This window comes from Haliotis rufescens, unplaced genomic scaffold, assembly GCF_023055435.1.
Source record: "Haliotis rufescens isolate VD_foot unplaced genomic scaffold, xgHalRufe1.0.p SCAF_59, whole genome shotgun sequence".
In the NCBI taxonomy this organism is placed as follows: Eukaryota; Metazoa; Mollusca; class Gastropoda; order Lepetellida; family Haliotidae; genus Haliotis; species Haliotis rufescens.
Genome location: NW_025964323.1, coordinates 558124 through 574890, shown reverse-complemented (window position 1 = coordinate 574890; position 16767 = coordinate 558124). Strand labels below are relative to the sequence as shown.

At 43.7% G+C, this 16767-nt stretch overlaps 1 protein-coding gene across 1 annotated transcript in view; it reads right to left on the bottom strand.

Annotated features, from left to right (window-relative positions):
• Positions 1–222: 222 nt before the first annotated feature.
• The window catches only part of LOC124142805 (cell surface hyaluronidase-like), a 32479-nt gene continuing 15934 nt past the window's right edge, over positions 223–16767 (bottom strand). The window contains exons 12-25 of the mRNA XM_046511469.2: positions 15588–15657; positions 14392–14526; positions 13100–13229; positions 12264–12327; positions 11335–11370; positions 10716–10847; positions 8760–8943; positions 8239–8454; positions 6548–6753; positions 5440–5622; positions 3776–3938; positions 2061–2120; positions 1180–1282; positions 223–632 (exon numbers count right to left, since the gene is read on the bottom strand). Coding sequence (XP_046367425.2) covers positions 511–632; positions 1180–1282; positions 2061–2120; positions 3776–3938; positions 5440–5622; positions 6548–6753; positions 8239–8454; positions 8760–8943; positions 10716–10847; positions 11335–11370; positions 12264–12327; positions 13100–13229; positions 14392–14526; positions 15588–15657 — 1804 coding nt within the window. The 3' untranslated portion in view covers positions 223–510. The remainder of the gene's footprint in view (positions 633–1179; positions 1283–2060; positions 2121–3775; positions 3939–5439; positions 5623–6547; positions 6754–8238; positions 8455–8759; positions 8944–10715; positions 10848–11334; positions 11371–12263; positions 12328–13099; positions 13230–14391; positions 14527–15587; positions 15658–16767) is intronic.

Below are 16767 nucleotides of genomic sequence, written 5' to 3'. Positions count from 1 at the left end.
TCCGACATGTCCTTGTGTTCACTTGTCCACCGCGCCAATCTCCATCGGTTGCAAATCCTCGATCTGTCTGTGTAGTATATGGGGTCACGGTGGCCCAGTTGTCAATTCACTGTACAGAGTTGCGTCCCTTGGGCACGCCAGAAACCTATGATTGTGGGGTCGAATCACAGTCCGTCCCGATTATGTTTCTATGGTTGTCAGCAAACGTCTGACACCTACATCACTTCAGGTTCTCCTCCCACATCAGTCTGACACGCCATGATATAACTGGAATAGTGATCAAAGTGACGGTAACCAAACTCCCTCACTCTGTGGTATATGCATATCTGAAGTACTGTGTAGTAGTATATGCTTTATTTGTCTTATCCACGCGCATAAATGTATACTAACCGTTGAGAAAACTAGGAAAACAATACTGACAACATTATAAGTTACACATTTACACCTAACAGAACTGCGTGTCATGGTAAGTTACACATTTACACCTAACGGAACTGCGTGTCATGGTATTCATCCCAACAGCCGACTGGTACAGAACGCCGTGTTACAGGCTCTGTACTCCACGTGGTGGCGCTGACAGTCCTCTGTACTCCCTACACTGTTGCACGACCGAGTCCTCGTCTGAAGTCCGCCTTTAAGAAAAAAACACATCAATACTTACAAACAAACTTAGAAATCCTGACTGTGATCAAAGCTTTGTCAGCAAACATTTCCATGCAACACAACAGTGATGAACGTATTGGGTTGAAATGAAATTCAACAAAATATTAACCGTCAACGCCAGAGAATAACCAGACAGGATTATCCGACGAAAGAGATTCCATTGGATAAAAAGCAAAAGGGCAGAGGAAATTATATCATAAAAAAATGGATCACTGAAAATCAATCATGACGCCAGATTTCGCGAAAGGGGTAAGCAATGTCCTGCTCTAACGATAGCACCCGACACTCAAACAATTTGCTTAAAAAATGTAAGTGTTTGTCCTCTGACGCCACACAACAGTCCTACTGCCTTGCGACGGCGGCGTGTAATCCCACCGGACAATCAAGTGATGGACCATGTGCATAGTGCATTAAAATTTACTGATTTTGTTGAAAGTGCGTCTGCTGCCGAGATTCTGAAAGAAAATCGTTCAGGAAATATATATGTTCGTATAGCAGCACAAAACACGGACATACCTCCACAAGACTGAGAGCACTGCGACCACGATGTCCACTTTCCACTCTCTCCATTTGGTGGGGTTCGAGTCTCGAAAGGTCTGGTAGGTCCCGCACCCCAGCCCTGCAACAACAAATTTCATTCTAAATAAACAAAGAATTTCTCTTCTGACAAAAACACACGCGAATGTAAGAGGAGGGAGAGGGGCGTATATACAATGCATTACGCGATATTATTTTGTAATGTCAATCAGTACAATAATACAAGGAACAATTTTATGTTCGTTTGTCACACCACCGAACAAACAACTGTCCGTAGTACTGATGCCCTCCAAATAAAGTGTATTTCCTCCACGCTCAACACACAAGGGGGCAAGGCTGGGCCAGTCGTCCAAGGCGCCGCAATTCGCTGTGCAGAGTTGCGTCCCTTGGTCTCTCCAGAAACTAATGATTGTGGGTTGGAATCCCCTTTCGCCCCGGTTATGTTTCTAGCACCATACCCGTGGTCATGGGTTTCACCAAAGTGGTAAACGTCTGAGACTTGCCTTACTTCGGGCTTTCCTCCCACACCAAGCTGACACGTCATGCCATAACTGGAATACTGTTAAAAGTTGCTTTCACTCACTCTTTCACACAAAACACAATAAAATAATATCCACCAGATTGTATACCCTTGGGTATTTCCATAGATGGATAAAATATACCGGTGAAACATGTCCTGAGAATACAATATCCAAGAATAAACATATATTTTCCAGGGGGATGAAATATCCTGTTACACATTCACCCAGGTCACACATTGCAAACAACCGATCCTTATCTGGGTGGGTTCTTGCAAGCATCATTGGGTACTGTGGAAGTATTCTGTGGGATGAAGATGTGTAAGATGGAGGCATTCATACGTGTGGGGGATCCTTGGATGTAACCTGAAGACTGCTGGCATGGAGACCATTGTTCCCCGTCTGTAAAACAGAACAACAGAAGAAGACTGGGTTATTGCATTCGTGTAGTAGATAAGTGGAGGACATTTCCAAATTTGACGCATCATAGACAAAAATGATGTCCGATGCAATTCCATTTTCTGACTTGTACCATATGTCCTCGTGTTTGTTTCAAGTTAACAATTGACTTGCCTTTGCATGTGTTTGTGACGGGAGCCACTGGTCACCTTTTCGGGACTACCTGGTGCCATCACTATTTGATAGTGATAGTGATTCCTAAACACATACTCATGATATAGTCGGAATCGCACAATCGACTTTGCTTTTAGCAGAGATTTCTATTGAATATGAAAAGGGTTTTTACGCATTTATGCCAGTGCAATATAATAATATCCTGTGTTTGCGATGTTTATTTGTTTAATGTCGAATTCAAGAATATTCCAGCTGTGAGACACCGGTCTGTAAATAACTGAGCCTGGACGGACAATTGGACTGGATTGATATTATGGACAACGTCCCACACGGTCGGGGAACGCCGACATGCAATCACCGAGCCTGACCATCCGATCTATCATAATCGCCTCTTACGACACATCTAGGTTTGCTGGGCACACATTATAACCCGTAACCATCACATGGGATGAGCCCTGTCATGTAATCAGATAATGTTGCCGTTTGATCGATGTCTACGATAAACAATGAGGAACAAGTAGTCAGGTTATCTAAGACTTAATGTGTCGTGCTGACTTGCGACCCTTTGCTGCATGAACCCGCGAATTGTGAGTTCATACACACCATTCACTCTAATCATATTCCCTAAAATTATTATTTGAAGTCCCATGTTTCTACTGATGTCTTTATCCCAATTTTGCAACAAAAATAATATTCAGTATCCTATGAGCTCGTCACGAAATTTGGTAAATTATCACTGCTGTCAAATTGTTAAATATTAGTTGCACTGCGTATTGTAGATATTTTCACATGTTTGGTATTGATGTTATTTAAGCCACACATGTGTCAATTCCATTGATGTCAATGTTTTCATATTCAAATAAGGACTCAAATAAGTGGATCACTTTTGCCTAATGATATCGTGATGGTCAGTACAATCAGTTTAAACTAAACTAATCATGATGATGTTCTCACAGTACTCTACCAGTACTATTGGATTTGCTGAAAAATTAATCGTTTCAGACCTGCGTCATCTCCTAAGGCTTACATGCCGTGAAAAAGTTGTCAAAACTGAACTCATTCCCTTAGATATACACAGGATGGCGACCTTTGTGCCTCCCGTGGGCGACCATAAAATTTGGCAGGTCGTCGTTGGAGGCTTCAAGGAGGCAGACTGGTTGCCTGGGTCGTTCCAAGGTACACAGGAGGTTCAGGCATCGCCATGGACGCCGTGGTCGCCGTGAAGTTTTAAACATGTTCAAAACAGTCGCACAAAGGTCGCCGAGGAGGGGGGGGGGGGGGGGGGGGGGGCACAGGCATTGCCGTTGTTGCAGAATGAAGGCACAGTGGTCGCCCAATGGTCGACAGGTAAAAGATGCGTTCTGCTGAAATATTTTCCCGTCAGGGGGCTTTAAGGGGGCTTTAAGATTCACAGTTCCTAAATATACAGCCATATTACAGCTCATACCGCTCATTTACACACATCTAGATCTGTCACATCTTACAATGGGAGCTCTCTTGTAGGGTCCGTACGCCCTGGAGGTGCAGTCGCCGTCGTTCATGTCGCCGGACTTCACCTCGAACCTGATGCTTGGACATCTCACTGGACATGACTCTGTTTCATTCTCCATCCGGTCTTTCATGTTCATGTATTTGAAGAACCAGAGCCTGCAGTGAGTGGACACAATGAAACCTCTGTTACTCTTGCACGTGTACTCCATTCTCTCGATATCTGTACCTATTTCCTTCAGACATACCTTGTACCCTTCAGGCAGACATACCTTGTACCCTTCACATAGAAATACCTTGTACCCTTCACATAGAAATACCTTGTACCCTTCACATAGAAATACCTTGTACCCTTCATATAGAAATACCTTGTACGCTTCACATAGAAATACCTTGTACCCTTCACATAGAAATACCTTGTACCCTTCACATAGAAATACCTTGTACCCTTCACATAGAAATACCGTGTACCCTTCACATAGAAATACTCTGTACCCTTCACATAGAAATACCTTGTACCCTTCAGATAAACATTCTATTCAGATGGGCATACCATGTACTTTGTACATGTAAATTGCATATCCAGTACTCACTCAGATTGAAATACCGTCTAGCCCTCAGATTGACATAACCTGTAGATGGACATACCCTCTACCTCTGCAGATGGACATACCCTCTACCCCTGTAGATGGACATACCCTGCAGCTAGACATACCCTCTATCCCTACAGATGGACAAACCCTCTACCCCTGCAGATTGACATACCCTCTACCCCTGCAGATGGACATACCCTCTACCTCTGCAGATGGACATACCCTCTACCCCTGTAGATGGACATACCCTGCAGCTAGACATACCCTCAACCCCTGCAGATAGACAAACCCTCTACCCCTGCAGATTGACATACCCTCTACCCCTGCAGATGGACATACCCTCTACCCCTGCAGATGGACATATCCTCTACCCCTGCAGATGGACTAACCCTCTTCCCCTGTAGTTGGATATACCCTGCACATAGACATACCCTCTACCCCTGCAGATGGACATACCTTGTAGCTAGACATACCCTCTATCCCTACAAATGGACATACCCTCTACCCCTGCAGAGGGACATACCCTGCAGCTAGACATACCCTCTACCCCTGCTGATGGACATACTTTGTAGCTAGACATACCCTCTATCCCTGCAGATGGACATACCCTCTACCCCTACAGATGGACATACCCTCTACCCCTGCAGATGGACACACCCTGTAGCTAGACATACCCTCTACCCCTGCAGATGGACATACCCTCAACCCCTGCAGATGGACATACCCTCTACCCCTGCAGATGGACATACCCTCTACCCCTGCAGATGGACATACCCTGCAGCTAGACATACCCTCTACCCCTGCAGATGGACATACCCTGCAGCTAGACATACCCTCTATCCCTACAGATGGACATACCCTCTACCCCTGCAGATGGACATACCCTCTTCCCCAGCAGATGGACATACCCTGTAGCTAGACAAACCCTCTACCCCTACAGATGGACATACCCTCTACCCCTGCAGATGGACATACCCTCTACCCCTGCATATGCGCATACCCTCTACCCCTGCAGATGGACATACCTTGTAGCTAGACATACCCTCTACCCCTGCAGACTGACATACCCGGTGGTGTTGTCATGATACACAGCTCCCCCCGAGGTGTCCCGGTCAAGCTCCTCCACGCTGGACATCTGCTTCCAGTGGTGTCCGACCCAGCCGGTGTCATCACGGAAGACGGGGTAGTACATCGTGAAGTGGAACTTGCCATTGCGGGGGAAGCATATACCAAACCGCACCCAGTCCCCCCTGAAACAGTGTACCGATGTATTATACGTATAATCAGTGGTCATATCAATAACGTTGGAGTCCAGCTGAAGTAGTACACTCCGGAAAACTTGTAAACAATAAGACCCGTTGGTTATATAACAGGCCTGAAGAGTCATCAAATGTCCCTCATCACCAAGAGACACACATCATTCTAGTCCGTGTTAAGTTATTCTTTTGATCAAGGTAAAAATCTATTCAACTAAAATACATTACCCTAATTTTGTTCGCAATATTCCAATTATATATGTTAATTACAGTGGCCCGTAAATAATCGAATCTTGGTAAGGTTGATAGCATATTGTGTAGAGAGACACACTTTGTAGAAAGTGATCATGAGTGAATAAGTAGTGTTTAGCGCTGATTTATTCCAGTTATATCAAGCCATTCACACTGATCGTTTTTTGTTTAACCACGCACTTATCAATATTCCAGCTATATGACATCGGTCACAATATATAATCAGCAGATTCACACTACACTCTCCTCGTTCATTCAGGGAATATTGTTTCCCGGCATGCTCATTAGTGTTCCAGCCATTTAAATGTGGGGAGAGTAAAAATAAGCTTCACATATGTAGGAATCGAACCCGAACGTTCCTGTAACGAGGTAACGCTCAAACCACCACCTCTGCCTATCTTGGCTTGACGACAAACATAGCTCATAGCGATCAGTGTATATAGTCTAGTTATTTGACGGAGGCCTGTAAATAATCGTATCTGGACCAGACAATTGCAGTCTGGGTAATAAATGGTTGCTCGGGGCCTCTTCTAACCCGACATTACCACGGGATGAATGTGCCACGAAGAGACTGTCAAATGCGGATGTAACTTACCTCTCCACCCCGTCACCCTTGACCCTCCCCTTCCAGTGTCTGGTGTAGCCGAGGTACCCCGTCATTACTTACTTTTCCACCCCTTCTCCTTTCAACTCAAATGCCCTTGGAACTTTCCCATTCCAGTGTATTGTGTAGCTGTGGTCGCCGCCGAGAGTAACGGGGAAGCCGGCGGAGGCGTGCCAAGTCTCGTCCATTCTCGCTGATGGATTGTCATCTCGCACAGCAAATGGATGACTTTTATCTTCATCCTCGGTACTTATCAGACGAAGGTTCAGCTGGTGATTAACAATTATTTATCAACTTTATTAGCTTGGAGCTCTTTTATGTTTTTCTGTTGTTTAACGCCACAGTTAGCAATATTCCACGTATATGACGGCCTGTAAATAATCTGGACCAGACAATCCAATGATTGACATTGTGAGCAACGATCCTTGTCGTCGGGGGCGGTGACACGCTATCAACCAAGTCACCGACCCGTGAAGTTGCTGGTTAGAATAGGTCATCAGCAACGAATGCTTGTCGTAAGAGGCGACTGATGGGATCAGGTGATCAGGCCCGCTGACTTGTTTAGGTTGGTAACCTCCCAAAACCCCTACATCCCATTTCCCCTACAGCTTAAGACAACAAAGTTCACGGTCCATGGCACTGCTAATCCCTAGTCTGTTACCTATTTCATACAATGGAACAACCCAAGAAACTCGAATAGATTGAGATAAATATTTAATTACGATTACGATATTATTCAAAATTCATAATACATTATAATAAAATGTTCATTTTTCAAAATTCATAATACATTATAATAAAATGTTCATTTTTCAAAATTCATAATACATTATAACAAAATGTTCATTTTTCATCTCAACTGTAAATCGTCTCATCTCAGTTTCTCAGTGTAATAATTGTTTCTTCCTATTGTTATTTTTGTAATTTCTAAAAATTGTCTTCTCATCATACAGGCATCTTTCATTACACTTACATTATATTTTTTTATATAACTTTCCTTTAAGTCCCCTAATCCCCTAAAGCTCTACCCCTTTCATTTCTACTACCTCTACTCCAGACCTTAATCTCTCCTTTAGGTGAGTTCATAACGCCAGACAGGTAAATGCCGCGTGTTGTTTTAACTAATTGTAGGGGAACTGGGTTGTAGGGGAAATGGGATGTAGGGGTTTTGGGAGATAACCGGCCTAGGCATCGTATCACATTTTGCGTTGATGCATGTCGTATGCAAATTGCGGGGATCGATTCTCATGATATCAATCACCGGATTTTCACCAGACTCGATTACTTATAGACTGCCGTCATATAGCTGGAATATTGCTGAGTGCGGCGTCCGACAACAAACAAACAAACAAAATCTAAGTAACCGAACCAGACCACCTGATTCATTTCGTCGCCTCTCACAACCAGCAGAGATTGTTGAGGAGCTATTGCAACCTAGAATTCCCACGATATAGTAGGTGGGTTGGGAATTTATCGACAAGGTATGCCTAACAACTACATGAATGCCGTCATATATCCGACATTGAAGTTTTGAACTTATCACGTAATGGAGTCATGCATGTTCGTGTTGACCCGTTGACTTCCAAACACACGAGCACAATTGTAAAATACCATGACAGAAATAAGAACAAAATATGTCGTTCATCGGCAACCTTAAGAAACCTAAATTTCTGAATTTCGCCCATCTCAACCATTATCATCCCTGCAATGTACCACAACGTAGAAGATGAACCAACAAGAACAAAAGATCTCACCATCCCGAATCTTTGTGGACATATTTCCATATTCCAGTTATCTCGTCTGTAGCAGCGGGCGTTGTGGAAGAACGGTCCAGGTTTTAACACAGTGCTTCCCGGATATCCGGTAACGGAGCCATCCAAGTCTCGGAAAGCGGAGGTTTTATCCCCGTCGGCATTTCCAAATCCATGCACTGTCTCGTTCCCGTCATACACCCGGTTTCCGGTCGAATGCTAGAATAAATGAGTGACTTGTCTTTAACGTATTTTTTGTACCATTTCTCAGGTCACATGACGGCGTGTCTGTTTAGTTTGCAATTGAGACGAATACACGAAATGATGCAAGGCCTCGCTTTCCGTTTTGATAAAATCTTCGAGAACGAATGTGCTGAAAGAATAAAGATCATAACTGGGGCGATACTAGAATTTGAACCCATGATCATCGGATACGGGTACGACAAAGGGACGTTACTCTGTAGAGCGCTTTACTTGTGTATAAGAACCCAGGTTGCTTCACGTGAAGCCAAAATCAAACTCACCCCGTCGACGAAGTCAAACTTAGCATTCATGACTGTGTTGGTCGGGTTGATGGAGTAGTAGTCCTTCCTGAGGAAGCCGATAGCTCCAGATGTGTAGTTGATGTTCTCCTTGAAGCCGCTGAACCACACGTTCTTCAGATGCACGGGACCGTCGTATATCATGAAACCTACAAATGGCTGGTGGCTGGAGTGGAAGCACACGTTATTCATCATGAATTCCACCATGACACTGAACAATTTTTTTTATTCTGGTCGAACTATGATTAACACTATCAGGTATCCAATTCCATGCGCTACCTTAACATGCCTTTTCACACAAAACACTTGCGTTTGAAAACATCGATATATCGATACCCCATGAATCAATACATTTTGCAATGGCTGTTGATGGCTCATTAGAATTGAAAACGTCCAATTTAAGGACAGCAGTTTATTAAACATCATGAAATAAATTTCAGAACACACATAATTCAGTGAAATACACCCTACCAACTGTGTCAGGGACGTACAACCATCGGTGATAAACATGAGCGCGAAAGCGCTCGGTTTCAAATGAGGAGAAAAGGTAATGTATGATCTGCCGTTAGACAACCTCTAATTTCAAAACATGTACATGTACAGTAGCTTTACCTCCGACTTCTTTTGAATACTCATGTTTACTTTGATTCGAATCCATGTTTGTCCCGTTTACGATTCTTGTTCACCATATTTCGAGAAGATTTACATTGAAACTTGACCCCTTTAATCAGAAACCCCCGCAATCTGGACAGTTACTGCTGGGGGCGGTAACATGTACACAACGTGAAATTCCATGAATTGTTAATCCGGAAATGTGGTAATCCTGTGATAAACCCTGCGTATTAATTGGGATTCGTAGCATGTCCATTTGACGTCGTTGTCTCAAATACATTGAAAAGTTGAACGAGAGTGGATGAGTGAGTGAGTGAGTATGGTTTTACGCCGCGTTGGGAAATATTCCAGGTGTATCACGGCGGGGGACATCAGAAACGGGTTTCGCACATTGAGCTCATGAGGGAATCGAACCTGGGGTTTCGGCTTGACGAGCGAACGCTTAAACCACTCGGCCGCCCACGTGGACGAAAGGTGGTAAGAAGAAATTGAGTTTAACGTCGCGTTTTAGATCAACGCGTTATATACCGACCTGCATGCACGTGTGTGTGTGGCTGCTTGCACTAGTCAGGACTATTGTCGATATTATAGTGCTAGCCCACTGAGACACAAGCCGAAGCTTAACCACTTATGTTAATATCCCGCTCAGACACAGTGTGCTGACTCCGAGCCGACCAGTCCTTGTTTTAACCCTTTTATTTAAATATAATGCGTTAAAACCAGAGAATAACCAGTCTCGATTATCCGACGAAACAGATTTCATTGGGCGTAAAGGACAAATTAGCGCTTATACGTATGAGAGTAGATCAGTGAAATATCCATGGCCAACATTCAAATACCTTGGCAGATAAATGTTTGACAAAACATTGTTTTGATGACCGTAAAGACAAAATCAACCCAATGCTGAACTGTAAGAAAACTGCATGCATCGTCCCTTCGTGACGCATGCACGTGCACTGTGTTTCTTGTGCCGTTCGCACGTGCACTTTTCTCTTTAGCGAAATTCGTGTTCCGGGTAAGTTTTCGATTTATTTTGGACCACCTCCAACATACTGGTATTTATCACCTGGACGGGCCTATTAAGAAGCAAACATAGTAATGAGTTGATTAATTATAAGAGTACTAGTAATGTTATCCAAAGGCGATCAAATAATATGATGATGTTCAATGTACAGTAAAGCATATTGAATAAATTGAAAAAAATGCCCATTCATAAACGGATTAACTGTTTGTCTTGATGTGAGCAAATATTTCATTTCATGTCCCAAATGGAAAATCACTAATCAAGTTTAGCGATGAATCCTTCCAACCCAAGTGACAACTCACGTGTCATATTCGTGGGGGACACTCCGGGGCATGTACACCCACGTGTGTCCGTCCCAGTGACGGGTGGGGTCCCCTAGGTTCCGGGACTCCCCAATGATGATGGAGTTCGTCAGAGTCTGCGAGGGGATGGAACTGGAATTACATCACGTCAAACATAGGAAATTCAATGCAGTAGTGGACATGATCTACAAGGATATTTTTACCAAAATCATTTGAAAATTCATTTGAAGTTTATATAAGGATATGCATTAAGAAATCGAAGAAAAATATAGAAATGAGAAAGCGTATACCTTTATGACAATAACTACATCTTCGAGCAAGGTCGAACAAGGCTTAAGTATGGAATACGGTAAGGGATACTCTCGCGTTCTCCCACTCGCGCGGTCTCGATCCTTTAAAACATGCTGAAATGCCAAAAGTGCGAGAATTCGAAATCACAAGAACACAAGATTTGGCACTTTTTGCATTATAAGCTTGTTTCGAAAAGTCGAGATCGAGAGAACGCGAGAATGTCCGTTACAGCATACCGTACATAAGATAAATCATATCAATAAAAAAAATCAACCTTTTTGGCGTATTCAAAATGTATATGTTCCCAACAACGTTAAGATTTACATACTTAGCAAAGGTCATCCCCCGGCCACTGTCAGCAAACCTGCAATATATACATGTTCCTCATTAATTCGAACACCTCATTAATCCGGATCACGCTGGTGTGGAATCCTCGTCTTCCTAGCCATATTTCTTTTTTAATCTAAATCTACATAATTATCATAACAATCCTTCATTGCAAACTTTCGTTACACCGGGCATTTACGATTATGAACAGATTAACAGTTTGTTGCCTCAGTCCATTACTACAGCTTTATGTATTTATTGGAGTGAACACGGTATAAGCCTGCTTTTAGCAATATCACGGCGGGGGACACCAGGAATGGGCTTCACACATGTAGGGAATCAAACCCGAGCCATCGGCATGACGAGCGAGCACATAAACCACCAGGCTACCCTCACTGCCCCTATTTAATGATGTGAATGAATGAGTTTGGTTTAACGCCGCTTTTAACAATATTCCAGTTATATCACGGCGTGTCAGCTTAATGCGGGAGGAGCGCCCGAAGTGATGCAGGTCTCAGACGTTTACATCTTCGGTGAAACCCAGGAGCACGGGTATGGTGCTGACAAACCTAGAAATATAATCGAGGCGAACCGGATTCGAATCCACAATCATAGGTTTCTCGTGTGCCCAAGGGACGAAAATCCGAATCGCGTCCCCTCTATTTATTGGATATTTTGACACATAACAGCAGGTGCTATAATATATGTAATTCGATATGACTATGCTCTAAGATAATAGCTTGGGCCTTGCGGACATGCAGGCCTTAAAAACAATTACAGGAAAATGTATTGCAAGTTTTTTTACGCCGCCCAGAGTAAGCTTAATGTCCACACACATGTACTGCTGTACTGTTGGACATAATTCATCACCCTAATATATCATACGTATTTCGGTTCAACAATTTACAGAAATATTGATACGGTACTCACGACGAGTGATCCATCAGAATAAGACCCCCTCTTATCCAGCCGTTCTGGTAACGGTTCTTGTAGCCTGTGAAGCATACAGTACAGTTACAAAACAAGATGGGTGCGGTTTGCCCTGAGATCGAGCTCAGTCACACGCTACGAAGAAGTGTGGTTCCATGTCTCGAATGAAGGAATGGTGACAGTCTATGCCTGGCGATATACAAGGGACGCATATGGTAGCTGTCTTTTTCTAATTATTGGCAGGGAGTGGATGAGTCAGTTAGGTTTAACGCCGCCTTGAACAGCATTCAGTTATATAACGGTATGTCAGTTTCATGTGGAAGGAAAGTCACAGCAATGCAGCTCTTAGACATTTACCACTTTGGTGAAATCCACGAGCACGGGTGATGACAAATGATTGGCAGGGAGATAGCCTGTGCCTTCCGTGAGACAAATTCCCCATCTCCACCTCATGAATATAATAATGCATTTAACGCCACTTTAACAGTATTTCAATTACATCAAGGCGTGTCATCTTAATTTTGAGGGATATGATGCAACCAATTTGAGAGTGAGTGGGGTGTAACGCTTTGAACAATATTTCAGTTAAATCTTGTCAGCTTATTGAGGACGAACCCAGAAGACGCAGGTCTTAGACGTCCACCACTTTGGGAAACAGACCACGGATCATGACTGGAGCGAGTCTGGGATTCGAACCAATGAATAGAGGACGGTAAGATGACGCAACTCTTCGAGGGAGACTGCTGCTCCTTTCACCGCTCGGCAATCAGAGTCCTCGTAATAACGAAAACCAAAATACGAAAGTTTAGAATGTGATGAGAATATCGTCCTCTAACCTGTGAATCTGTAGAAGAGGACTTCCTTCTGGGCGGAGGACCGGTTGAGAGGCTGCTCGCGGGGGTCATACTCGTTATCGCTGCTCGTCGTGTCGTCAGGGTTGATTTTGTTGTCGACGAACAGACCATACTACAATATGACACAATCAATCATACTGAACCCTTGCTAACTCGAGTGAGCGAGTATGGTTTTACGCCGCTTTAAAGCAATATTCCATCATTATCACGGCGGGGGACACCAGCAATGGGCTTCACACATTGAACCCATGTCGGGAATCGAACCCGGGTCTTAGGCGTGACGAGCGAACGCTTTAACCACTAGGCTACCCGACCGCCCCTATGCTAACTCGAAGGCAATGAGATCATCGAATACATATCGACTTAACCGTAGTTTGATATAAGGAAAGTCCTGGTGTGATTTTTTTCAGGACCACAACATGACATTGTCTTAAGCAGAACATGGAAATAACGTAGCTGGAGTAAGTGATCGTCCTTTGTACTTGTACAAATTAAATAACACTAGAAAGTCTCTGACAAAAAATCCCTTTCGGAATGGTATACGGTCGATTTTAGTGTGTGATTGAGTTGGTATTTACGCCGTTTTAATCATTATTCCAGTCATATCACAGCGGAAGACAGCATCATCATCATCGGTCATCAAATGTCATGGAAAGATCGAAAATATCGGAGTCGACGAAATAAGCGCCCCGCTCTAATAAGCGCCCACGGCGATATTTGCTAATATATTGGATAGTGAACAATACCAATTAGCACCCCTTCCGATTGATCAATGTACACAACACTTATTTACTCGCGTATAATACGCACTCGTGTGTTATATGCACCCTTAATTATGGACAATTAAATTCTGGAAAAATGTATCTCTCGTATATAAACATGTCAGGCTGTCAGCATAAACCAGGAAATTTATCTTTCAACCGTTCTTTTCACCAAAATTATATTCTAATAAGAGCCCCCTATTTCTAATTTTGAGAGCGCCCTGGGCGCTTATTACGTCGAATACAAAAGTGGAGTTTATGTCTCCGTTCTGCTACAATAACACCCTGGGTCCATTCGCCACCATCACAGATTCGTTCTGAGCACGATTCGAAAAGAATCATGATAAAAAAAGCCAACATGGGCGAGAGAAGTGTTACATGTATGCTGTGTTACAAGAGACAGGCATGGTAACGTCACTTCCAAAAAGACGCTTTGATGACGAATGGGTCCAGGGTATTTATCCTAAAAGAAGGGACATATATAACACTGGATGAACGAGGATGATCACCCACGTGTGTGTTGGAGTGGCCGACGTTGTTGTTGAACTCCAGCAGTGCCGTGTGACGGGCCTCATCCCGCTGCAAGAACCCCAGACCATAGGAAGGTCCCTGTGGCTCCTCTGGGAACACGTACCAGATCCCGATACCCTGAAATGACAACTTTGTACAGGGATCGGCCATGACAGCAGCTTATCATTCCCCGTCAGCAATACACGTCATCTGTAATGGTTTATTGGATATATAGAGATGGTTCCAATGAAAAAGAACGTGTGTATCCTCTGGAGGTGACTGTTTGTTTGTTTGTTGTTTAACGCCGCACTCAGCAATATTCCAGCGGTCTGTAAATAATCGAGTCTGGACCAGACAATCCAGTGATTGAAAACATGCACATCGATGCACGCAATTGGGATCGATGACATACATCAACCAAGTCAGTGAGCCTGACCACCCGATCCCGTTAGTCGCCTCTTACGACAAGCATAGAAGAGGCGGTCGGATAGCCAAGTGGTTAAAGCGTTCGCTCGTCACGCCGAAGACCCGGGTTCGATTCCCGACATGTGTACAATGTGTGAAGCCCATTTCTGGTGTCCCCCGCCGTGATATTGCTGGAATATTGGTAAAAGCGGCGTAGACCAAACTCAGACAGACATAGCATCGACGCCTTTTACGGCGAGTATTTGTTGCTGAAACCTATTCTTCCCCAGATCTTTACGGGTCAGCAACTCCAAGCATCAGGACGGGAGAGGATGACCATGCACATGTTGGGAAGGGAACCTTACGTGATATGTCTGATGTGACATACCAGTAAGTGCATGAATGTTATTGAATGTACAATTTTAGAGAATAGCCAAGGAGCTACGATGAACAGTCCCGAGTGAAGGATTAGAAGCCCGAGTGAGTGAGTATTGTTTTACGTCGCTTTTATCAATATTCATATTCCAGCAATATCACGGCGGGTTACACCAGAAATGGGCTTTACATATTGTGCCCATCTGGGGAATCGAACCCGGGTCTTCGGCGAGACGAGCCAACGCTTTAACCACGAGGCTACCCCACCGCCCCTTGGTAGCCCGAGCCTAAGTCAACATTGAAACATGTATGACGTCAGAACCTGTTGTTCCCAACAAGGAAGGAACGCAAATATTGGACAGTTAATATCATCACGATCTTTCTATCCTTTCTGTCCACGTGACATCCCTGCTACTCACGTCGCCGCCAGCGGCCACGTTGTTTCTCAGATACACCAGTGGTGACGTCATCCAAAATGTCGCTGGATTTCTAAGACAGAAACAAGTTGAAACGACGTAATCATAAAAATCTCTTTCAAGTTAACCGCAGCCGAGTGTTGCGGCAGGGTGTGCGTGTATATGATTATTAAACTGAACACTTTATTCAACATGTCTGGATATGCATGTAGTTCAGCTACCATCCAGGATGTGAGTGACTTGGGTTTGACGCTGCTTGGTAAAACCACAGTTTTTCACTTTTTTTTCACGGCGTGTCACCTTAAACTGGGAGCAAATCCTGAAAAGATGCAGGTATAAGACGTTTACCACTAAGTCTTTGGTAAAACCCAGTTGCACCTGTCTGGTACTGACAAACCAAAAATCAAACAAAATGTGCGGCTCCTTAGGCAACTGGTTCATCTGTACGTATTCAAATACGGTGGGTCTTTTCTCCCTGGCCGGCCGATTTTTTGGATGACATTTGTTATGTGCTCCCTAAACACGAAGTAAAGTGACATGAACGTCAAGGTACAACAGCATGCAAAAGTCACTGTGAGCGAGATAAAGCGCACCTTTGCTATGTTAAGGCCGTCGAGTTATTGCATTTGGTACCTGCAGTGTATCAGTAAAAAAGGATCTGTGGGGAAACACCAACGCGTAAGAGTATTGTAAAACTATATTTTGAAAATGTCCATCCGTATTTGAACGCGAGGAAATTGAAACGTTTCGTATTTGACGAAAATACGCATCTCAAATGGAGCACTGATTTCGCCAATCATTGCTAAAGGTATCAAACAATCTTTGGTGAACTGTGTCGGAGGTAATTGGAAGTTCGTGCATTGGACCATGTGCTGCAACTTTAAAATGGTTCTTTCTGGTGTGGATACAATTGGAACTTTAAAGTGGTTCTTTCTGGTGTGGAAGCAATTAGAACTTTAAAGTGGTTCTTTCAGGTGTGGAAGCAATTGGAACTTTAAAGTGGGTTTTTCAGGTGTGGAAGCAATTGGAACTTTAAAGTGGTTCTTTCAGGTGTGGAAGCAATTGGAACTTTAAAGTGGTTCTTTCAGGTGTGGAAGCAATTGGAACTTTAAAGTGGGGTTTTCAGCCGTGGAAGCAATTGGAACTTTAAAGTGGTTCCTTCAGGTGTGGAAGCAATTGGAAC